The 24,537-nt window shown below is 41.0% G+C and overlaps 2 protein-coding genes across 3 annotated transcripts in view; one reads left to right on the top strand and one right to left on the bottom strand.

The window, feature by feature from the left end:
- Window positions 1-4,841: 4,841 nt before the first annotated feature.
- LOC128111143 (tubulin alpha-1A chain-like) lies at window positions 4,842-6,338 on the bottom strand. The gene has a single exon (XM_052739418.1). It carries the CDS (start codon window positions 6,238-6,240, stop codon window positions 4,885-4,887), a length of 1,356 nt encoding a protein of 451 aa, XP_052595378.1. The 5' UTR covers window positions 6,241-6,338; the 3' UTR covers window positions 4,842-4,884.
- A 13,585-nt stretch (window positions 6,339-19,923) lies between these two features.
- The window catches only part of Frmd7 (FERM domain containing 7), a 41,809-nt gene continuing 37,195 nt past the window's right edge, over window positions 19,924-24,537 (top strand). For both annotated transcript variants that reach the window (XM_052739407.1, XM_052739399.1), the window contains exon 1: window positions 19,924-20,242. In XM_052739407.1, the coding sequence (XP_052595367.1) occupies window positions 20,054-20,242 (189 nt within the window). In that variant the 5' untranslated portion in view covers window positions 19,924-20,053. The remainder of the gene's footprint in view (window positions 20,243-24,537) is intronic.

Below are 24,537 nucleotides of genomic sequence, written 5' to 3'. Positions count from 1 at the left end.
AAGGCTTTGATTTTGAAAGCTTCTGGGGAACACCTGCATGCCATGGTCTGCGATCTCCTTCATCCTTTCTCCATTTTCAGATCCAGCAATGGGAGGTACATAGCATTTTTATGACTCATTTCTCTTTTGTCTTTTTTTTTTCCAATTTTAAGGATGCTTACAATGAGAGTGGACCAACCTGGATAATACATCATCTCCCTATTTTAGGATTTGCTGATCATCACTTGTAATTCCGTCTGTAGCTTTGATTTTTTTCTCTTGACTTGTACTTGTAACATATATATAGGTTATAGGGATGAGAAGATGGATGCTCTGGAGAGACCATAATTGGACTGTCTATACAGCATGCTCTCAAAGGCTTGTCTTACATACAAAATGCATTCATCCCATCTGAAGGTCCCAAATGCCTCATCCAATTATGGCAGTATCTAAAAACAATCAGTATCATCCAAAGTTTATCAGCCCCCAAATCTCAAATTTCATCATTGAAATCAAGTGTGGATAAGGCTCTGGGTATAATCCCTTTTAGCACATGATGCCTCCCCAGCCAGCAAACCTCTGAAAGTCAAGAGGCTTTCACTGGCTCCCAAACTATGATGATGATCTAGAATAATGGTGATATGAATTCCTATTCATAAAGGGAGAGAGTAAAATTAAATCAAGGCATTTTCCCAAGCACTTTTAAAATCAAGGAAAGCAAATCTGTTCATTTTCAAGACCTAGAAATAATGAGGCTAGTAGCCTTACCCTGTTGACCAGCAGCAGCTCTGTACTCTGGGTTTGTGTGCCCATCTTAGTTCCTCTTTGCCATCCATGAAAGGCACTGCATATTGCCAGGTTATTATTTCTTCACCTTTGGATGCCTTCTGCATGTTGATGTTTGGGGCTCAGACAGTCTTTTTTCTATATAATACTCTCTGTGTCCTATTTAGTCTGAGCCAGGAGTGTTTCTGCTTGCATAGAATTGTCAAGAACTGTGAGCCTCCTGCGTTTGTCGTGGAGATCCACTCCTTTTTAATGCAGGACGCTCCTTGAAAGATCTTTCTCAAGAGACACTGTCTTTATTTTTTTTAAACTGCTATGATAGCTGACTTTCTGCAGGCCCCGCATTAGCAGACTCCAAGCTATCAGAAGCTAATGATAACAAACCCAGGTATGATGGATACACATTAACTAAACGGGTCACTCCCCCCCCCCACATCCTAAAGGTCACACATCCATTCCTTAAAATGTAGTCCTCTTCTCTCCCCTGCCGCCTGGAAACTAGAGAAAGTCTGATTACATCGTGTACCATGGTACATGGTACACTGTGCATCAACTGCCTGGCGTGAACCTCTTCCTTTTGGTTGAAATGTATAAAAAGCGCCCCACTTTCCACAGGGGGGCAGAGCATCCACAGGACCTCCAATCTACTGTCTCTCAAGGTGTTAATATCTCTTCTAATGAATTTCTTATTCCAAAGACATCCACCTTGGTATCCTGCTTTGAGCTTCCATCCCAAAAGCTTTGACATCTACAGAAAGTCATGTGAATCTGAGTAACAGCATGATCTCTGCAAAGAACATTCCGAGTGTCTGAATACGCTTTCCTCACCTTATCCATGGGGGCTACACACTTGAGGCCTAAAGAGGTGCGTATTTTGGTGTTTGCAACATTTGCTTGTATATAATGAAATGTCACAGGAATGAGACTCCAGTCTAAGCAGAGATTCAGTTCTGTTTCATCTCAGAATGTTGAATTCATTAATTAGGTATAGTACAGTGTTGTTGAGATCAGGCTATGCTCTACTCTAAGCTATTCTGTGTTGTGTAAAAATGGGCTTTTTTTTTCAGCTTCTGCCCTGTGCTGAGAGTCTCCCACTTCATAAGAAGCTTTGGAAGCCATTTTGAAGGTGGGGATGATTGTATGCCTGGGTAGATCCATAAACAGCACTGTCTGGCCAACATCATCCATGTAGCACTAACAACTCAAATTAAAGACTTTTAAAAAATAGAAATAAAAGCATCTCAGATTTCACAGTAACAACAAAATACTTCCATATAAAACAGAGTTCTTGAAACTGGGTTAAAGTTAGCTCACGAGCAGAACTATGCTCCATAGGAGAATCCATTTCATAGCCTTATATCACTTCATGATCATCTCTGAGCTTTGGTTCACAACTCCCTATTTTGAAAGATATCAATAGCAGGTCCAATCTTTGTTGTGGGACATCATTCTCTCCTCTGCCCCACCCCTCTTCCATTTCTAAGGATTCTTATGATTATATTGGGCATACCTAGATAATCCAGGGAAATCTCCCTATTGTGGTTAGCAGATTAGCAATTTTAATGCCATCTATAACCTTAATTTTCCTTGGCCACGTACTGTCATGTATTCATAGTATTTGTGAATTAGAGCATGGACACATTGAAGAGCCATTATTCTGCCAGCCACATGCATCACATTAATTGAGTTTAAATGTTAAACCGATGTTGCGTTCCTGGGATAAATAACACTCAGTCAGCTTGCATAATCTGTTTCATACATTGTTGATTTCTGTTTGTTCTCCTTCAAAAAGATGTTGCTCTGTGGGTTTTCCCCTCTTGTGGTGTCATTGATTTATTTCCATATATCAGGGTTCTACTGGGTTTTTTTCTTCATCCAGTAGCTTTCTCCTCCTCTCCCCCTTGGTCACCTTCTTCTCTTCCTCTTCTTTTATTCTTTAAGACTGAAGCTGGATCTCAAATCACTCTGTAGCCTAGGATGGCCTAGAATTTTTGATTCTCCCACCTCTGTCAACAGAGCAATGGGAGTCCAGGTGTTCACCTCTGTTCCCAGCTTTACACTGGGAAGGGTAGATGAAATGATCCCTACACTGTTTCCTGAATGTACTTGTGGAGGACTGATGTTGTTTCATCCTTGAGTGTTAGAATTTGCCCAATAGCCCTGCTGGCCTGGGCTTTCTTTATGGGAAGATACCAAGTCTCTGATTAAGATTTTAAAGTAAGGCATGGATGTGGGTAACCTCAGCATTTGGGGGATTGAAGCAGAGGTTTGCCACCAGTTTGAGATGCACTTAGGCCACATAGTGAGTTTCTGGCCCACCTAGGCTACAGAGTGAAACCTTGTCTTAATCCTACAAATGAAGTAAAATAAATTGATAAAGTAGTTTAAGGTCTATTCGGGTTTAAATTTTTTTCTTAAGTCAGTTTTGGCCAATTTTGGCTTTCTCAGGATTGTATCATTTCATTTAAATTATCTAATCCTTTGAAATAAACTAGTTTCCAGTAAGACCTTATAGGCATTTAAAACTCTAGATGTTAATAGCAATAGTTTCTCTCCAATTCATCTTCTCTCTTATTTTCTTCATCAATCTAGTATGGATTTTTGCCAATATTACCACTCTTTCCCTCCAAAAGTCAACTTTTGCTTTCTGAGATTTCCTAAATTTGTTTTTCTGTTTCATTTATTACTGAGAGGGTACTTATTATCTGTTTCCTGCTTGTTTTGTTTTTTTTAATTGCTTCCAGCTTCTTAAGGTGAAGTTTATGTTATTGATTTGGACCTTTTATTTTTGCTACAAATATTTAAAGTTGTACATGTCCCCTTTAATCAATCCTGTAAATTCATATAGACGGAGTCAGTTTTATTCATGTAAAAATATTTTGACTAAGGTGGGTGTGGTAGTACGCAGGTGTAATCTCAGCGTTTTGGAGACAGAGGCTGGAAGATTTAGAGTTCAAGGTCAGCAGTGGCTACATAGGAAGTTGAAAGGCAGTTTGGGCTATATAACTCTGCTTCAAAACAAAACAAAAACCAAAACAACAACAATAAAACAAAAACAAATATACAAAAAATACATAAATGTTTGAGACACAGAGGCAGGTGGGTCTCTGTGAGTTCTAGGCCAGCCTAGTCTGCATAGTAAGTTTCAGGACAGTCAGAGCTACACTGAGACTTTGTCTAGCTATACTTTCAAGTCTTGCTTTGACACCAATGTTATTTAGAAGTATCTTGTTTAATTTCCCAATATTGGATATTCTCAGATAACTTTCTGCTATAAATCTCTGATTTAATTAAGGTCATAATGTACATAAGAGACTTGAATCTTCTTCAATTTTATTGTAACTTCTTTCATGGCTCAGTGCATAGTACATCCAGAAAATGTTCTGTATCTCATTTTTCAAATGTATAGTCTGTAATCACTGAGTGGAAAATAGATAAGGCCAGGTCAAGTTGGTTAACAGTGATACACAAGCCTATGCATTCTTGCTTCTTTTCTGTAAGTTATTGGAAGTGGGATGTTAAAATGTCCAACCATTATCACTGACTCATCTCTTACTCATTTCATTCTGTCAGGGTTTTCTTCATGTTCTCTGGGGTTCTACTGTCAAGTGCAAGTAGTATTACAATTATTGTATCCTTCTCAGGACGTGGAACTTTTGTCATGTAGATGGTCTCCTTTTGTTTCAATGAACATTTATTATCTTAAAGTCATTTTCTCTTGTGTCAATATCATTCTTATATCATTGGTATGCACATGAGATGTATGTTTTATCACTTGACTTACACTCATCCAATGAGTGTGTTTACCTCTGAAGTGTGTATCTTTTGTAGACAAGACATGTCTGGGGCTTACTTCTGCTTATCTAGTCTGATGATTTTGAAATTTTAGTGGGGTGTTTGTATGCCCTCATTTTTTTTTAAGACAGGGAATATTTTATTTAAAACCCATCAGTGAGATGGACAGCTTGGGTCTATGACAAATCATTCACGTTTAAAGCATAAGTCAGTAACTGTATGAAAGCATACATTGCCACATACAAATTAACTGATCAGACCACAACCTTCTATGATGGAACAGAATAACTTCCCTGTAAAAGCAGCACCTTCATGACATTTAATTTAGTATTCTTCTCCTTCTTCCTCACCCTCTCCTTCAACAGAATCCACACCCACTTCCTCATAATCTTTCTCCAGGGCAGCCATGTCCTCACGGGCCTCAGAGAACTCCCCCTCCTCCATGCCCTCACCCACATACCAGTGCACAAAGGCACGCTTGGCATACATCAGATCAAACTTGTGATCTAGGCGAGCCCAGGCCTCAGCGATGGCTGTGGTGTTGCTCAGCATGCACACAGCCCTCTGGACCTTGGCCAGGTCTCCACCAGGTACCACAGTGGGAGGCTGGTAATTAATGCCAACCTTGAAGCCAGTGGGGCACCAGTCCACAAACTGGATGGTACGCTTGGTCTTGATGGTGGCAATGGCAGCATTGACATCTTTGGGAACCACATCACCACGGTACAGCAGGCAGCAAGCCATATATTTACCATGGCGAGGGTCACATTTCACCATCTGGTTGGCTGGCTCAAAGCAGGCATTGGTGATCTCTGCTACAGAAAACTGCTCATGGTAGGCTTTCTCAGCAGAGATGACAGGGGCATAGGTGGCCAGAGGGAAGTGGATGCGAGGGTAGGGCACCAGGTTGGTCTGGAATTCTGTCAGGTCAACATTCAGGGCCCCATCAAATCTGAGGGAAGCAGTGATGGAAGGCACAATTTGACCTATCAACCTATTTAGGTTAGTGTAGGTTGGGCGCTCAATGTCGAGGTTTCTACGACAGATGTCATAGATGGCCTCGTTGTCTACCATGAAGGCCCAATCAGAGTGCTCCAGGGTGGTGTGGGTGGTGAGGATGGAATTGTAGGGCTCAACCACAGCAGTGGAAACCTGGGGGGCTGGGTAGATGGAGAACTCCAGCTTGGACTTCTTTCCGTAATCAACAGAGAGCCTCTCCATCAGCAGGGAGGTGAACCCAGAGCCAGTTCCCCCGCCAAAGCTGTGGAAAACCAAGAAGCCCTGAAGACCTGTGCACTGGTCAGCCAGCTTGCGGATTCGGTCCAAGACAAGGTCAATGATCTCCTTGCCAATGGTGTAGTGGCCCCGGGCATAGTTATTGGCAGCATCTTCCTTGCCTGTGATGAGCTGTTCAGGGTGGAAGAGCTGGCGGTAGGTCCCAGTGCGAACTTCATCTATAACCGTGGGTTCCAGGTCTACGAACACGGCCCTGGGCACATGTTTGCCAGCGCCTGTCTCACTGAAGAAGGTGTTGAAGGAGTCATCTCCTCCCCCAATGGTCTTGTCACTTGGCATCTGGCCGTCAGGCTGGATGCCATGTTCCAGACAGTAGAGTTCCCAGCAGGCATTGCCGATCTGGACACCAGCCTGGCCAACGTGGATGGAGATGCACTCACGCATGGTTGCTGCTTCGCGGCTGCCGGGAGGATGGCGGAGGCGAGGAGGAGGTGTTGCTTCTTACAGCGCGACTCTTAGGCGGTCGATGTAAGAGAACCTGCCTGCATGCCCTCATTTAATAGACTTATTGATAGAGTTGAATTTGTGTCTGCCATTTTGTCATATATTTCTATTTTTCTCCTTGTATTTATGTGTATGCTGCTCCTTATTTGCCCTATGCAGACTAAACCTATTTACCTGTATAATTGTTACTCCTCCGTTCTTCACTTTTTTTTTTTTTTTTTTTTTTTTTGGTTTTTCAAGACAGGGTTTCTCTGTGTAGTTTTGCGCCTTTCCTGGAACTCACTTGGTAGCCCAGGCTGGCCTCAAACTCACAGAGATCCGCCTGCCTCTGCCTCCCGAGTGCTGGGATTAAAGGCGCGCGCCACCACCGCCCGGCTGTACTTCACTTTTAACATATTCATTTCACTGTTTTTGGAATGCTCTTTCTAGTGTTTACAATATGTATCTTAACTTACTACAATTTATTTTGATATCATAGTCACTAATTGGTAGAATACAAAACTTTTCTCAAACATCCCTTCTTTGCCTCTCTCCTCCTTGGTGACCCTGCTGTTATACAGCTTTACAAGTTATGAGCACAGTACAGAGCTAGATATTGGTTCTATAGCCATTTGGCTCTGTTAATTTTATACTTCATTTATACTTACTTGCCTTGTTCTTCAAGATAGCTATTCTCTATTCTATTTCTAAATTCATTGATTGACTTGCTCATTTAAATCTGCTGTGAGCCCCTAGCATGATTTTTTTTAATTTCTATTATTTTCGAATCCCCAGCCTCACAGGCAGCTTTGCTGTGTATGACTTATATGTCATGTGTGAGAATCTCCATTCTTCATGTCATTTTCATCAAACTTTCTTTTAATTCTTTACAAGTGAATGTTCCCTTCACTTTTAAAGCGTATTCATGATGGTTGCCTCAGAGACTTCTCTATTAAATTCAACATCTGGAAATATTCAGGAAAAGTTACTGTTAACTGATTCTCCCGATCTCCCTGGGTATATAAGTCTCACCCTCTCTTCTCTATGAATCTCTCACAACTCTTTATTGAGTATTGTACCTTTCAAATAATGTAGTACAGCACTTCTTGATCCTGACTCTTCTGCTGATGGTGGCTGCTGTTTGGTTTGATTTTCCTTGAATGATTAGTAGCCAGGTTAGAGTAACTACACCAAATCCTTAAGAATCATCAGTGGGCCTTTATAGCTTAGTTATCAACCAAACGTTGGCCAGAGGTTGCATTCTAACATGTTGACCCTTGAAGACTTCCTCTGATGGTAGCTCTGTATGCAGGGAAAACTATGGGCTGTTTTCAAAATGTCCCGAGATTTTGTTTCTTGCTGGGTTTTCTTAGAACTCCTTTGTAGGTCTGTGCTGGCTCTGTAATATGGGAGCATGTGTAGGTCAAGGGACCATTTGAATTACTCAGTCCTCTCCTTCCACCATGTGGGTCCAGCTAATCGAACTTAGGCAGTCAGACTGGGCAGCAAGCACCTCTACTCTTAGCTATCTTGCTGGCCCTCAAACTTATTTTTTATAGGTATCTTATTAAACTTCTTATGATTTCAAACTTCTTAGCTCTGCACAACATAGGGTAGAGTCACTAGAATTGCCACGTAATCTAGCTGTCCAACTTCTGGATATACCTCCAAGAGGAATAAACTAAAAACATCAAAGAAACACATATACTTCTATACCCATTCACAATCGCTAATATGTGGAAATAGTTGAGGTGTCCACAGGCAGATAGATGTGTAAGGAAAGTGTAGAGTTTGTTTTCTCTCCTGTATTTCTAAGAGTTCCAGGGATTGAGTTCAGATGGCCAGGCTTGTGCAACAAGCCCTTCTAATCACTGAGCCGTCTCATTGACCCGACTGCATTGTTTGTATTGTACTGTACACATAAAGTTTTCTTCACTTTTTGTTTAATTTTTCTCATAATGATTTAATTACAGAAAGCAAACTTTAATACTTTCAACCTATCATTACTCAATCTGTATCAAATTAGCATGTATTTGGATTATTAGATTATATTAGAATATTACATTAGAGTGTTTAATTTTACAAATTGCTGTTTGGTTTGCTGGCTTCAGTTTCATTAAAAAAATTAAGTTAATTCTGGCTTGGGAGTAGGACAGAATTTCCAACAGTATCTGAAATGGTCTTGAGCATGCTCCTGCAAAATTGTAATATGTATTTATGTAAAGCAGTATTCTCAGCATTACTGATTATAAAATCAGAATATAAATCAATTGAAAAATACTAAATATGCTCTATAGCTTGCCAAACCAATTATCTCCCAAGATTTAATTCTTTACATAAAATGAACAAGTACATCCATCTTATTAGTTGGTAAATTTGTTCTCATGTTTAAAAAATAGTAAAAAGTTTATGTATATGTGTGAAGTTATTCATTCTCAGCTTAGGTCGATTTGGAATGACCTAGGCGTCATGTTTCTTGGCATATCTGTGACGATGTTTCCAGAACATTTTAACTGAGGAGGGAACACACATCCCAGACTGGGATCTCAGACTGAATAAGGGAGTCTCTGTCTCTGTTTCCCAAGTGGGAATGAAATTTGACCAGTGGCATTACCACCCTTCTACCCCCACACTAATGGACTGCATGTCCTCAAACCAGGAACCAAAATACACCTGAAGTTATCCTTGGCAATAAGAATAGTAAGTAAGACAATAACAAATAATTGTTTTAAAATAAATGTCTTTATGGCGTATTGTCAACAAATATTTGATTTGCATACTTATCTTATATACCTGGGGTTACATAAGAATTTCTCAGGTGAAAAGAGGATGTGAGTAGAAAACAATAAGAAACTAAAACTTAATAAGCCTGCCTAACCGTTCTCCTCTGCCCCTTCCTTGTACAGCGTCCCTCGATCTCCCTGCTCCTCCCGTTTCGAGTGTCTAATCATGATTCTGCACTTCTTCTACGGTTGGACCTTTGGTTGAACCTTTTGTGTTTTCTTTTGTTTTGTTGTTTTAGCTATGTTCTCACAGTATAGCCCTGGCTGATCTAGAATTTACGGTGTCATTTACCTGACCTCAAACTTCGGGCGATCCTTCTGACGCCGCCTTCTGAGTGCTGGCATTACAAGCATGCAGAAACACACCCAGTGAACTCGGCTTATTTATTGAAGCATCCACATATGAGGAAAAGGGATGTGCCCCATTTGCCTTTTTGTATTTGACTTATTTCATTTAACAGAATTTCCTCCAGCTCCATCCATTTTGCCGCAAATAATAGGATTTTCGTAGGTAAAAATTTCTACAAAATTATTCTCTGACCTCCACACTGATATCACAAGCATGTGGCCCACACCAGTATCACAGCTTATGGCCTACACACATACATCATGTACAAACACACACTAAGAACAAATTTAAAATATATGTAGAGAAAACACTCCAAGGCCAACAAGATGGCTCAGCAGGTAAAGAAAGGCTCTTGCTGTGAGATCCAACAACTTGAATTTGATTTCAGGACCCACATGGTGGAAGGAGGAAATGGATTCCCTCCCACAAGCTGTACTTTAAGCTCCACACGTGAGCCATGGCACAGACATGCCCTCTCCCATTAACAAACAAACAATGCAGCCGGGCAGTGGTGGCGCACGCCTTTAATCCCAGCACTTGGGAGGCAGAGCCAGGTGGATCTCTGTGAGTTTGAGGCCAGCCTGGGCTACAGAGTGAGATCCAGGACAGGCACCAAAACTACACAGAGAAACCCTGCCTCAAAAAACCAACCAACCAAACAAACAAACAAAAAAACAAAAAAAAAAACCCAAAAACCAAATAAACAATGAAAAATGTAAATACTATAATTCATGATATACGGTAGTGTGATCTAAGGTGTTTAGTGTGCTGCTTGTTAGCACTGTGCAAATTACATGTGTTCAGAACCAAGGTACAGTAGTGCAATATAACATGAGTGCTAAATTTTCTACAACTCTAACATTTGTTGACATGACCTCTTGTGGTATCATGACCCAGACTTTAAGAAACTGTGTTCTGTAGCACATCAGGATGACTATTTTACAATAATGTATTCTATATTTTATGAAGAACTAGATGAACTGAGTTTGAAGGTTTCTGACATCAAAATGATAAGACTATGGGAAGCAGTACACAATGTATACATACACTGAAATATCACACAGAGCATATTATACACAATATGTGCAGTTACTATGGCAATTAACATATTTTTATGTGAAAATCTTAATAGTAAAAAAGAATAGGGTTTGCGATATGGGTCAGTGGTTGAACATTTGAGTAGTATGTTCAACCACCTAGGTTCCATGTTCAGTACCAGAAAATAATAATAAATTAAGTCAAATTTGGTCCAGTAGAAGTGAATGGTAGAAAGACTGAAGCTCATGTCCCTCATGCTCTCTGCCTGTTTCCCAAACCTTCAGGTACTTCTATAGACATGGCAGAATTCCATGAATGGAATTCAGTTTGAAAGGACACACACACGTGACCTACCTGGAGAAGTAGAAAGATTGAAGGAGCACAGGGCATTGGTATCCACAGTAAAATGACATAGATATTACACGTGACACATATAAATGTGTATAAAGGTTTTCAATGTAATGTGTATATGTTGTAAGGTAAGTTGAGGCAGGAGGGCAGAGCCCTTTCAATCCAGGCTCTCAGTCTCTGTCTTAGTTAGGGTTTCTATTGCTGTGAAGAGACACCATGAGCACAGCAACTCTTATAAAGGAAACATTCAATTGAGGGTGGCTCACCTACAGTTTCAGAGGTTCAGTCCATTATGATCATGGAGGGGAGCATGGTGGCGTACAGGCAGACCTAGTGGGACTGGAGCTGGGAGTCCTCCATCTTGTGGGCAACAGGGGGCCGACTGACTGTCACACTGAGGGAAGCTTGAACAAAAGAGCCTTCTAAGTCCACCCCCACAGTGACACGTCCTCCAACAAGGCCACACTCCTGATAGTGCCATTCCCTTGGTGAGCGATTTTCTTTCAAACCACCACCGTCTTGTTGATGAAAGAATTTATAGAAAGACACAGTGAGTCAGCAAGCAGAAGTGTTATTTAATCGAGGAAGCAAAAGCATTTATGCTAGGAAGGAGTGTGGCCAACCTCGGGAATGAGGACCAGGATGAGGAAGGCTAGGATGTTTCTTTTATTTGTTACTTATACATTTATGGATGGGTTGGCCAAACTAAAATTGTTGGTGTATGTGAAACAAATTACTAGTTAAGCAACTCCATTGCCAGGGGTGAGATAGTCATGTACATGTAGAAAAGGTATTTGTTTTTGAAACAGGGTTTTCCTGTATATCCTTGGCTGTCTTGGAATTCACTCTGTAGACCAGGCTGGCCTCAAACTCAAAGCTGCGCCTGGTTCTGCCTCCTGAGTGCTGGGACTAAAGGTGTGTGCCACTACTGTCTGGCTAAAATAGATATTTGAAGTCTTTTTTTTAAAGATTATTTAATGTACACTGTGCTTTGCTTGTATAGATTCTATGTGAGGGTATCAGATCCCCTAGAACTGGAGTTACAGATGGTTGTGAGCTGCCATGTGAGTGATAGGAATCTTAACTCAGCTCCTCTGGAAGAGCAGCCAGTGCTCTTAACCCCTGAGCCATCTCTCCAGCCCAATATTTGAAGTCTTAAGCATGCTCAGTATAAAGCATTTGGCCAAATGATTGCTAATCTTAGTTTCCAGCCTGACACATCTTGGAAGGGGGAACTTCAATTGATGAATTGACTCCATCAGATTGGCCTTCTAGAATATTTGTGAAACATTTTCTCAATTGCTCATTGATATAGGATAGCCCAGGCCACCGTGAGCAGTACTGACTCTCTGTAGGCTGTCCTGGGCTGTATAAGAAAGGTAGCTGAAAGGGAGCCTGGCAGCAAGCCAGACAATACAGCTTGGCTGTAGTTACTGCATCAAACTCTGGTCCTGAGTTTCTACTTTGGCTTTTCTCAATGATGCTCTGTAAGTTACCAGCAGAAATAAACCCATTTCTTCCCAAATTGTTTTGAACATGGTGTTTGTCGCTGAGCTGACAGTGTTTTTAAAGACACAGTCGAGGATGCTGGAGAGCAGGATGCTCCCTCTTTTGGATTGACCCCTGTCTAGTGATGTTTTTTCCTGTGCTGGGGTGGGGTGGGGTGGTGAGTCTATGAATGAACGGAGGTTATCTCAGCTTGCTTGAATTAATTTCAGATGTCTAAATTCCTTCCCTATTTATTCTTGGTTTATTTTTATTTTTATGTTGGGGATGGACCCCAAGGCTTCTCATGCCTGATTGCTAGATAAGCACTCTATGAATGAGTTGCACCTGCATCCTTTCTTTGAGGTTTTTTTTTTTTTGGTTGTTGTTGATGATGTTATTTATTTATTTATTTATTTATTTATTTATTTATTTTGACACGAGGTCTCACTGTCTGACCCTGATTGGCCTGGAACTTGCTTTATAGAGCAGGCTGCCCTTGAACTCAGAGATGTGTGTGTGTGTATACATACATATATACATGCACACACACACATATATATATATGGATATATGTGTGTATATGTATATATGTACATATATACACATACATGTACATATAGTTAGTCTCAAACAAATCTTAGAGATATGTATATATCTCCAAGGCTTGCCTGGATGTTGCTATGTAAGCTAGCCTGAGTTCAAATTGGTGATATACCTCTGCTTCCTAAGTTAGTTCTGGCATTATAATCGTACACCACTATGGTGGTTTAGATGTGGAAGGCCCCATCGGTTCAGATTATTCAAACAACATCTGCAGTTGATGGCTGTCTTTGGAGAGGTGTGGGACCTTGGGGAGGTGGAGCCCTGTCAGGGAATTGCATCAGCAGCAGCATGATTGGAGAGCTTGTAGTCACGCTCCACTTTTTGATTGCTCTCTCTGCTTTGTGTTTGTGACTCGAGATGTGAGCTCTTAGTCTCCTGCTCCTGCCACAACGCCTGCCACTCACTGCTGTACTCCTCCATCATGATAGACTCTCATACCTCTGCAAATGTGAGACCACATCAACCCTTCCTTCTACACGTTGCCTTGCCAGAAAAGTAACTAATACAACCGCCATGCCCAAACCAAAATGACTGTGTGTTATGTAGCCAGGAAAAAAAGTTGTTTGGATGAGGTACATGAAAGGAATAACAGAACCATGCTAAAAATGTCTTTAAAATTGTAAGCTCTGTGTTGACAAACTAATTCCACCCGGTTTGCTAAGGCGGGAATCCACAGCCTCTCTCTGCTCTGCCCCTCTGCTGGCTGCCTGCCCAGCTCTCCCTCTCCACCTCCCTGCATGTGGAGAGACTAAGTGAGGACAGACTGGCTCATGTTTCCAAGGGTGAGCTTAACTCTGGAGTTTTACTGTAAAACAGAAGTAAGTTTCCTTTAGAACGGTTTCCGGTTTTGGATCACAGTTTATTCCCCAAAATTTGCCAGTAAAAAGCAAAGGGATAAAGTATAGATGGAAAAAAAGAGAGAGAGAAAGAGGTGATCCACTCTCTACTGGTCATTTAAACTTCAGCCCTCAAAGATCATGTGTCAGTCATACTTACTTTCTTGACATTCACTTCCTCAGCAAACATTTCTTGAGTTGTGTTCTGTATGCAGCCACTGGAGTATGTCTTTGCATCCAACTCAATTGGTCCTTTTAACAAACCTGTGAGTGTGAATCACCTCCTTACTGTCGCCTTAGGGACCCCTGTGGCTCGGGGAGCTAAAGTGACCAGGTGACTTTGCTGGTTAAGATTGAAAATAGACTTCTCAGTCACCAGCGCTGCTGCTCTTGCTCCCCGCCTTGCGCCCGCCTTTGCAGTGGCAGTTGTTGTGGAGACTGTGTCGGGAGCTGTCAAAATATTAACAGAGGTATGCACTCTTGTCCATCAGAGGACGAGGTTTCATTGGTTTAATTTTACCAGCTATTTATTTAGTGACATAGAAGACGTTGGCTCAGTATAGACAAAGGGTGGTGCGTTTGGCTTCTTGCCTAATCTGGCTAAATGTACTTTTGAAGACGCCTCTTTCCAAAGCCACTATTTCACTTACTGAGGAAGCACTGGGAGATTTCCCACACAAGTCAGGAGAGAAGAAAACAAGAGGCTTGCTATTGTCATTATTGTTTAACATCTCATTGGGACCGTTGCCAAACAAATTAGACAAAAGAAAAGAATAGTGTTACAAAAATTAGAAAGGAAGAGATCAAACATTTCTACTTAAAATAATAGAATGGCATTAGACCTGAAAATACATATGTCACATGAAAAACTACTACAAACCCAAGATATAAAATAGATAGGCAAATTAGATTCTTTTCACATATACATACAGCTATTAATCAGAAGATTAATGGCAGAGAAGACCATCATCTCACAAAAACAGCAAAAAAGATGATATATATATATTTATATTTGTGTGATGTATACCAAATATGTAAAGCTTACATGAGAAATATTTTTAATTAAAATAATATACTATCCCCCTCCTTCCTGCCCTCCTAAGTATGCCCTCAAATCATATCCTCTTTTTCTTAAAAAAAAATAAAGATGTACAAATAAATGTACAACCTGCTGAGTCTGTCTACTTGTGTGTGTATGTTTTTAGGACTTCGTACTGGATCCCAAGGGGGCTCATCCTTGGAGACTAATTCTTTGCTCTTCTTTATTTATAAAAATATGTATTGGATACAACATTTTAGGAAAGAAGGAAATAAACTAAGACCTCAGCAAGAGGCTGGCAAGATGGTTCAGTAGACAAAGACCTGATGACCTGAGTTTGACTCCCCGAACCTACAGTGGAAGGAGAGAATTGACCGCTGGAATTTGTCCTCTGAGTTCAACATGTGTGCTCATACAACACAGCAATAAATACAACAAATTTAAACAGTAGGTCTGAACAAGTAGAAAAACATAGCCTGCCACTCATCATCATAAAGATATCAATTATCCTTAAGCAAAATTATAATCCTAACACTATACACAATATTTATTGCCTGAAACTGGATAAGGTTATAGTGTACAAAAAATAAGTAAACAGGAATAAAACAAGAGAATTGTGTAAAAGAAAATAAGGGAGCATGCCATAATCTCACCAGATATTAATCTCACTCAGATACTCTAGAGCCCCAAAAACTAAACCAGGAGATTTGTGAATGGATGGAAGACAATAAAAACTTCAAATAGACCAAAGTACAGATTTTTGTGTTTGCTAAATACAGCTTCCCAAATCAATAGAAGTAGAAATGAACTTTCTGATTAATAATGTCTGAAAAACTTGGTAGTCATTTGGAAAAAGTTAAATTCACACATCACACCATACATCAGGACAAAACCCAAATAGATCAAAGATTTGAATTAAAAGAAAACAATTTAATTGCTGAATTGGATGGTTTTGTGTGTCAACTTGGCATAAGCTAGAATCATCAGAGAAGAAGGAACCTCAGTTGAGGAAATGCCTCCATCAGAACCAGCTGTAAGGCATTTTCTCAATTAGTGATCAATGGGGGAGGGCCCAGGCCATGGAGGGTGGTGAAATCCCTGGGCTGCTGGTCCTGGGTTCTATAAGAAAGCAGGCTGATCAAGCCAGGAGAAGCAAGCCAGTAAAGCAGGATTATCTCCATGGCTTCTGCATCAGCTCCTGCCTCCAGGATCCTGCCCTGTTTGATTTCCTATCCTTGACGTCCTTCAATGATGAACAGCAATGTTGAAGTGTAAGCCAAAGAAGTCCTTTCCTCCCAAACTTACTTTTTGGTCATGGTGTTTTGTCACAGTAATAGAAACCCTAAGACAAATTGGTACCAGGAGTAGGGTATTTGTGTGACAGACCTGATCATGTTTGGGGGAGGTTTGTGGAAGGACTTCAGAACTTTGGGCTAGAAGAACCATTGAGTGTTAAGAACTCAGTTGGATGTTCTTTAGGAACTTGGAAGATAAGAATGTTGAGAACAGTGCAGAATATGGAGGCTTGTAACTCTTCTGGGAAATACTTCATGAAAGCACAGAGAAGCTGTGTTCCAGAGGTGGCCAAGATTGTACCTTGTGCTGGCAGCTGGATTTGGTAGAGTGTAGGAATCACCCAGGTGGTGCTGGTTTTGAAGGCATGAAGGGGTCAAGGAGAGCAGCTGAGGCTTGGCACTGTGAAAGGTCATTGGTGAAGGTGCAGCCTCAGTGGCAGTTGAAGGCTCAGGACTGAAGGGGTCATGCAAAGAAGTTGAGGCTTGGCACCATGAAGAGAGCCTATGAGAGGCTATTGGTGAAGTGCAGCCCAGCTGCCGCAGAAGACCCCAGCATTTTGGAGATGCCAGTACCATGGGATGACCACCAAGATCAGCAAGAGTAATGGAGTGGAGCCAGCTGGAGCACACAGCTCGACTTCAAGGCTCTAGCTGGCTCCACTTCATTGCTGTTGCTGATCTTGGCTGTGTGCGCTGCAGAGGGTAGAGCCGGAGAAGTGACGTTGGAGGAGTTCAGAAGATCGTTTGTGGATCCCAGCCTTTGGACAGTTGGAATTTGGTTCTGCTTTGATTTGATTGTGACTGTGCTCTGATTTTTCCCTCTTGAAGTAAGTAAGTATTTTACTGGGGCCCGCAGTTGAGAGACTAAATTTTTAAAGATTTTGGATTTTAAAAGAGATTGGCTATTTTAAAGGGACTGAATTTTTAATATGTTTGAATTTGTGAAGACTGTGGGACTTCTGAAGTTTATGTTTGTAATGTGAGATCTTAAGGATGACTAAGAAAGGAAGGGTTGTGGCTTAACAGTGATGTGTTTGTGTGACAAGTTGACAAGGGGTCAGTTGTACTGGCTGGCTTTGTGTGCCAACTTGACACAAGCTAGAGTCATCAGAGAGGAAGGAGCCTCAGCTGAGGAAATGCCTCCATGAGATCCAGCTGTGAGGCATTTTCTCACTTAGTGATCAATGGGGGAGGGCCCAGGCCATGGTGGGTGGTGCCATCCTGGAGCTGCTGGTCCTGGGTTCTATAAGAAAGCAGACTGAGCAAGCCAGGGGAACAAGCCAGTAAGCAGCATCCCCCCATGGCCTCTGCATCAGCTCCTGCCTCCAGGTCCCTGCCCTGTTTGAGTTCGTGTCCTGACTTCCTTCAGTGATAAACAGCAATATTGAAGTGTAAGCCAAATAAACCCTTTCCTCCCCAACTTGCCTTTTGGTCATGGTGTTTCATCACAGCAGTAGAAACCCTAACTAAGACAATTTCCAAAATCAAACTTTGAGGTGAGGAAAGTGATTTAAACTATTGCACACAGTCCAGAGCGGCCAGTAAAATGGCTCTGTGCATAAAAGTGATTGTCACCAAACCTGATGACCCAAGTTTGATCTCCAGAATCCGAATGGTGGAAAGAGAGAACTGACTCCCATTGCTGGTCCTCTGACCTCCACACCCTCACTGTAGTTCTCTCTATCTCTTACACACATATGCATACACACACACAAACACACACACACACACACACACACACACACACACACACACACTAAATAAAACATAATTATAAAATCCAGAGACTATTTTTAAAATAATTGAGAAATTTAATAATACAAAAACAAGAAGTTTCTCACAAGACACACAATATAAACAAAATTAACAGAGGACAAATGGATGAAAATGTTTGTAATTGATGCCAATGACATATGAAATGTTTGTGACTTCATTGACTTTTGTATTTATTGGTTTGTTTGCTGGTTTTCTCATTTACTTATTTTGCTGTGCTGGGGATCAAACCCAGAAGTCCACATATGTTAGACAGGCACTCTATAACTGGCCACACATTCGTTAACTTACAAAACAAATATTTCTAGAAATGGAGGAAAAAAAGAGAATAAAGTTAAGATATTTTAAAGGGCAGATTGGTCACACCCCTAGAAGGAATTGACATGATTTTTTTAAATATTTTTATTTTATAATTAACTTAATTTCACATATCAGCCACAGATTCCCCTGTCCTCCCTCCTCCCACCCCCAGCCATGCCCCCCAATCCACCCCCCATTTCCACCTCCTCCAAGTCAAGGTCTCCCCTGGGGAGTCAGTCCAGCCCAGTAGACTCAGCTGAGGCAGGTCCAGTGCCAAACACCCTGACTGTCATGATAGAACTCTCATCCAGTGTGTGATTTTTTTTTTTTGAGACAGGATATCTCTGTGTAGCCCTGTCTGTCCTCAAACTCACAGAGATCCACCTGCCTCTGCTTCCTGAGTGCTGGGATTAAAGGCGTGCGCCACCATTGCCAGGCTGAATTGACATGCTCTTTAGAGATTTTAATTCGAATTAACTGAAGTTCAGGGTTGTGCTGAGATTGCTTTTCTTGTCACCTCCCACTTTGACCATCACACATTTTTGTCCAGACTGTGGACAAACCATTGCACCCCTCCATTGCTGTGAGGACTATGAATCATACAAGCACTGCTCTATTTGTTGTGCTTCCAGAACGAAGGACTAGAAATGAGGTGATGGATATAACAGAAATTCATTTTCTCCTGAATCAGAGGTAGAAATGTGAGCTCAAGGTGTATCCAGGACATGTGAGACGACTTCCCAAGGATTCTAGGTGCCTGTCTCCTCCTCCCCATATCTTGAATTCTTGGTGTATTATCTATCTATTCTCTTCTCTGGGCCTGGGTCAGAATTCACCTCAATAACCTCAATTGAATTTAATGACCTCTCACAATCTCTTTTGGACCAATCCTATCCCCAGAGTTTCAGAATTATTCACATTTTGGGTGACAATTCAGACAACAACCACCCTTATGAAAGGAAACCTAGAAATGATGAGCAAAATTAGCATGACATTACTTTTGATAAGCAACCCCACTTCTGGAGATCTGTTAGAGAGACAGATCTACAATCATGGGAAATGACATGTATGGCAATGTTTATTTCAGCCCTGTTGAGGCAGAAAGAAGGATTTCAGAGCAGTCAAGTACACAGTGGTTTGTCTACACAATACAGAATGTCACTGTGTGAAGAAAGGAGGAAGCTCTGTAGGCACTGCGGATGGAGATCTATGGACTATGAGGTAAGAAAGACAAGGAGCGAACAGCATAATAATAGCCTGGTGTCTACATAGGAGAAATACATTTGGATTGGCTTGCATGGTATTTGTATAAGCACTGAATATAAAACAACTGCAAAAGAAAAGAAACGGATTGGTTTGATTATTGAGAGGGGTATGTGGCATAGAATGAAGCAGGCAGGATAGAAATGAAGCTTTCTATATTTTCTTGGCTGTATGGTTTTCATCTCTAAGTTATGGATGTTCAAAACAATTGAAAGCATATATGGATAAAGGATATCTAAGGATACGGATATCAGTTTTCATTTGTAAATCAGGTGAATTCAAAAATAATCAAGAGAAGATGTATTTTTAAAATGTAAAGCATAGCTCGTGCGGCTTCTTAGCTCAGCCGTGGACCCTCTAGTATAAAATGAGACTAACTCTAATCTCTCTGCTTCTGAGAACCGGTATTCTCAGGTTCTCCAAGCCGCATCAAGTGTTTCCAAATCGCTCTCTTTTGAAGAAAGCAGAACCACAACTGTTTCCTTGCTGTTTTCTTTTTCTCTGCAGAAAGGCAGTGAGTTTAAGGTCCAGTTGGATTTCCTGTGGACCAAAGAGGAGACTGCCTGGATGCAATTGATCCCCAGCACTCAGCAGTGCAAACGCCCTTGGGTGTGCTTTACTTCAAGCTAATAGAAGTGGCCCAGCTGAAAGTAGGGATGTCTGGCTGGGGGTGGGGGCACCCGAGTGCTCAGCATCCAGCTGAGAGTGAGATTCCTGAGGAAAGCCCCTTCCTGTCACAGCACCCACAGCATTCTGAATCTGCTTGCAGCCCAGCGGCCTCGCCGAGGATGCTCCATTTAAAAGTGCAGTTTTTGGATGATTCCCAGAAGATTTTTGTGGTTGATGTAAGTGGAAATCACGTCGCTATTATTCCTTTATTATTCATTCAATAATGGTCATTTGTGGACAGCCCATTAGCCAGGGATGTTATGTCTTCTTTAGAACCGAATGAAGGAGGACTGTGGTTTTTAGATTTGGAAAAGAAGTCTGTATTTAATGTCATGATGTGGCTCATGTTTTCCCATTAACCTTTCTTCTAGAACATGCTCTCTTTTCTCAAGGGACATTGAAAACAGATTTGAAAAATACTCCAAATATTTGTGAAAAGGCAGCAACGACTTAGTTCTACTACCCAATAAGGCATTATTGTTCATTGAAATTATTTATCTGTGAGTCTGAGTAGGTTCTGAGGGAAATGAGAGGGGAAAGCTGCCTTCCTTTTCTGAGGAAAACCTATGGGTTATGGGGAGTAGAGTTACAGTTCTAATGAGAACTTCAGGCATCAATGACATGAATGAAGGAGAAAAATAGTATAAGAGACGATTTAGTTTGATTTAGTACTTATAGTTCAGAGTTCTTAACATAATTCCTAGCTACAGGATGATTGCATACAATTATACCTCATCTCTTCAAGAAAGAACAAATGTATTAAGCACATCATCTAGTGCTCAAGCTCCAACACCCTAAGATATGTGCAATTTGATGTCAGGATTTATGTATGAGCATTGTGAAATGTTCTACTTTTCTTTTTATTGGAAGCCAAAGCGCTGTTTCCTGTGATATTTACATAAGCTACTAACAAGGAACAAACAGTTCATTTTCCATGAAATTCATACAAAAATGTTGTGTGTATTTTTTTCCTTTTACACATAAACTGACAACCACTCTAAGCTCAGCCGTGATGTGTGGTGTGAGGGTAGCCCACTTTTTCCAATGGGAATTTGATTTTGATTTGAATCATGTGTTTTGTTGGTGATGACTTTCTGGCTCCGGCTGCTATTTTGCTGTCTCTTCCTTTCAGTTTTATGTGCAAAAGGCATTTCGAGTTCCACGGACCTGAATGATTTGTTTTGTAGCAAATGGATTCCATTAGAGTTATGGGGCATTTCCTATTCTTTCTTGGAAGTATATTTGAGGGATGGAAAGTGTCTTTTGAGTAATTTGTCCATTTGCTAGCTGGTGGTGGACTGGTACAGTGCTCCAGAATCCAAATTACTGAGCTGTATTCAAAAGATACTGCTTTAGGCTAAATTTTTAATAGATACTTCAGGCATCTCAAAGAGAAATCTTTGACAAAAAGTGACAGTAGAGTTTTATGAATGTGCAGTTCTAATTCAGATCCAATTATATGGGGAGTGGGGAGCAGGGCACTGTAGCTGCACAGAATCCACCTCCCTAGGAGCCAATTCCAGCAGCTTGAAGCCAGCCCGATTTGGCTTCAAGTCAGATTGTCTCTTTCCAGCTGCAACACATTGTGATCCTTGGAAAGATAATGGGAGAGATTTGATACCTAGCAATTCGGGTGTCAAAGCATCCGATCCCTTTTACTCTGTGGAAGGCTGCATCATGCGTAGCAATCATGGTGCCTTCCTGAGTGGTAACAGCAGCACAGGCTGCAGTGCTATAAGCAGCTTTGTTGTGAGGGAATGGAACTTGACTTAGCATCTGGCCATCTGACATGACGTGTCTCCTTACCAACAGTACACAGAGTATTGATGGTGGTGGTGGTGGCGGGGGGCGGCGGTGGTGGCGGTGGCGGTGGCGGTGGCGGTGGTGGTGGTGGCGGTGGCAGCGGTGGCGGTGGCAGCGGCGGTGGTGGCGGTGGAGATGATGATGATAATGATAACAGGGTCGGGGGTGCAGAACCGCTAGATAGCTTAAACACTTTCACAACGTAGTGTGTAAGTACAGAGTGAGGGTTTTGAATCCAGATCCTCCCACTCTTCCTTTTGCAGTTGGATTTAGAAAACTCATCTGCCAGTAGCTATCTAGGCCTGAAACATTGCTCACGAACATTATTTTGTTTGTCCCCAAAGGATATATAATTTTGCATGCAGTGGACATTTGTGGTTTTTGTAAACCATTAACAAGTGCTTCTTTCCTTACCCATGGAAGAAGTATGCAACAAGGCAGTCACTAGAAGTCAGGGACACCATAATGGAAATTTGTTCACTGATTTGGATGCATAAGAGCAACCGAAAAGGTACAGTCCTATGACCTCCAAAGTGCTGTGATTATAGGTCAGCATCAGCTACATGTTGAGTTTGAGGCTGGCCTCAGATGCATGAGATCCTGGCCCAAAACAACAAACAGAAAAGCAACTTGAAAAAAGTTCTCTTATATTAGCACTCATATTTTAACAGGTTAAAGCAATGCATGGGATTATAATTAAGAGAGCTTATTCGTAGCTGAAGAAAGCCATGTGACAGGGATTCTGATAGCAAACTGAAATCTGAGGAAGTTTGAATCTTTCCCAGGGAAGACTGTCCTTTAAAGATAAGATTAAAGAAAATAATTTATTATACAAGCTAAAATAGTGGCTAGTTAGGCATCTGTGTCAATTGTATAGCACGTACACCAGGATAAATATAAAAAGGACATATTATCAGGTAGAATAACATCATCCAAGAAAGGTTAATAAAAATTCAGAACCATTTATCCAAACTCCAGTGGTATTATCTTTATGATAGTCTCAACATTCTGGATCTGTCTCAGGCCTCTAGATTGAGAAGCCTGATTTGTTAACATTCCACAAGAACTGAAATAAATAAATCCTCAATGCCAAGCTCATCACTTACAGTGAGATTATGTACACTGGGGTCTTCTAATTAAACACTGAGAAGGCAAAATGATGTTGGAAAGTCAGGTCTGAGGAAATAAATATGCAGCTCTAATATTTAATAGCTTGGTAAGGCATCTATAGCTACCAAAGCCCTATTATCGACATATTAATTATTCATTCATTAATCTGACTATTTAGTTAAAAATTATTATTGATGATCTCGTAAATCCAGATCCTGTTCTGGGCACAACTGACTCTACCACAGGGGTAAGTAAAGTTCTTTTAAGCAAGGGCATACTTTAGACTCAGCCATGCTAGCTGGGCACTAACTTGACCTGGGTGAGACTCCTTTTCCTCCTGTTGAATTGTTGATGTGATTAATGTGCGTTTGTCCTATTCTGTCTTTAACTTGTTAATCCCTTTAGTTAAATTATTAGGAAGAACATCTGGCTCCAGGGACATCCTGTTTGTTTGAAGTTTCTTTGCTCTAAGGCAATGTGTGTTGATTTTACAGATGAAGCATCTGAAAATATTACTTGGCCTTTTCCACTGTGATTTTTCAAGCGTGTTTAGGGAAGTGTGGGCAAGGCAGAGAACTTCAGCACTGTTAGAATGTATCTGCTAAAGTATGATCCTAGGAGGAACATGGAGTGAGAATCTCATTTTGTTTTTCAAGTCCCCATACATATTCCATAAAATTGATCATTGTCAAATTCTGGCATCAACCCTAGGATCATCCTTAGAAGATCAAGGGTGGCATTTTGGATGATGAGAGTGAGGGGGTGAGAGGAGATTTACAGTAATATCATATGGTTCAAAAAGTGATTACAAGTTTTAGTGTAAATTCAATTTTGCTTCTTCAACAAAAGGACTGGAAAAAAAAGAAAAAAATGGTATGACTCAAGCTAAACTTTCCTGGACTGTTAGAGGTTTGATTTTGACATTGACTATGAATCCCCAATACACTTCGCATATACACACCAGTAGGACTGATGAGTGTCTCTATAGCGCAACTTCCTTATAACTACAATTGTTTGCTCCACTTAGGTTTAGATGGGGTGTTTTATAAAATAGTTATCCCATCACACAATCGGTCTGACGTCTACACACTCCTCTCCTCCATTGCATTCCTGTCTTCATTGAAGCTATTGTTTCTAGATCTTCAAAACCACATTTCACTTGATAGTTTCTAGACACTAAAATCCAAACAAGAGGTTGAAATATCTCTGCTTTTATGTTTATCTGATTTCTAGGTGATCTTGCTGACCATCCAGTGATTACACAGTAAGAGAAAATTGTTAATCAGCTCATCTGATACCCTGGAAAGCCCACAGCAAAGGTCACTAGGTCTCCTTTGCTAACAAAGACAAAGGGTAGGCAGTATCTGGACTGAGCATTATCTAAGGCAAATGGAAAATCAAAGAACTGCCCAGTGATTTTTTTTCTATTCAGTAGTGGAATTTACTTTATAGCTACTGGTCGAGGAATTTCTTTTTCAATTTGTAGTGGTGAGGGAACTTTTGTAATTTGGTCAATAGTGAATTGGATAACCTCTTTTCCCACATTACAAGGCTATGT

Source organism: Peromyscus californicus, unplaced genomic scaffold, assembly GCF_007827085.1.
Source record: "Peromyscus californicus insignis strain IS unplaced genomic scaffold, ASM782708v3 Scaffold_10__1_contigs__length_136768540, whole genome shotgun sequence".
NCBI lineage: Eukaryota > Metazoa > Chordata > Mammalia > Rodentia > Cricetidae > Peromyscus > Peromyscus californicus.
Note: the sequence above shows the minus strand (reverse complement) of the source record. Positions and strands in the feature narration are given on the sequence as shown.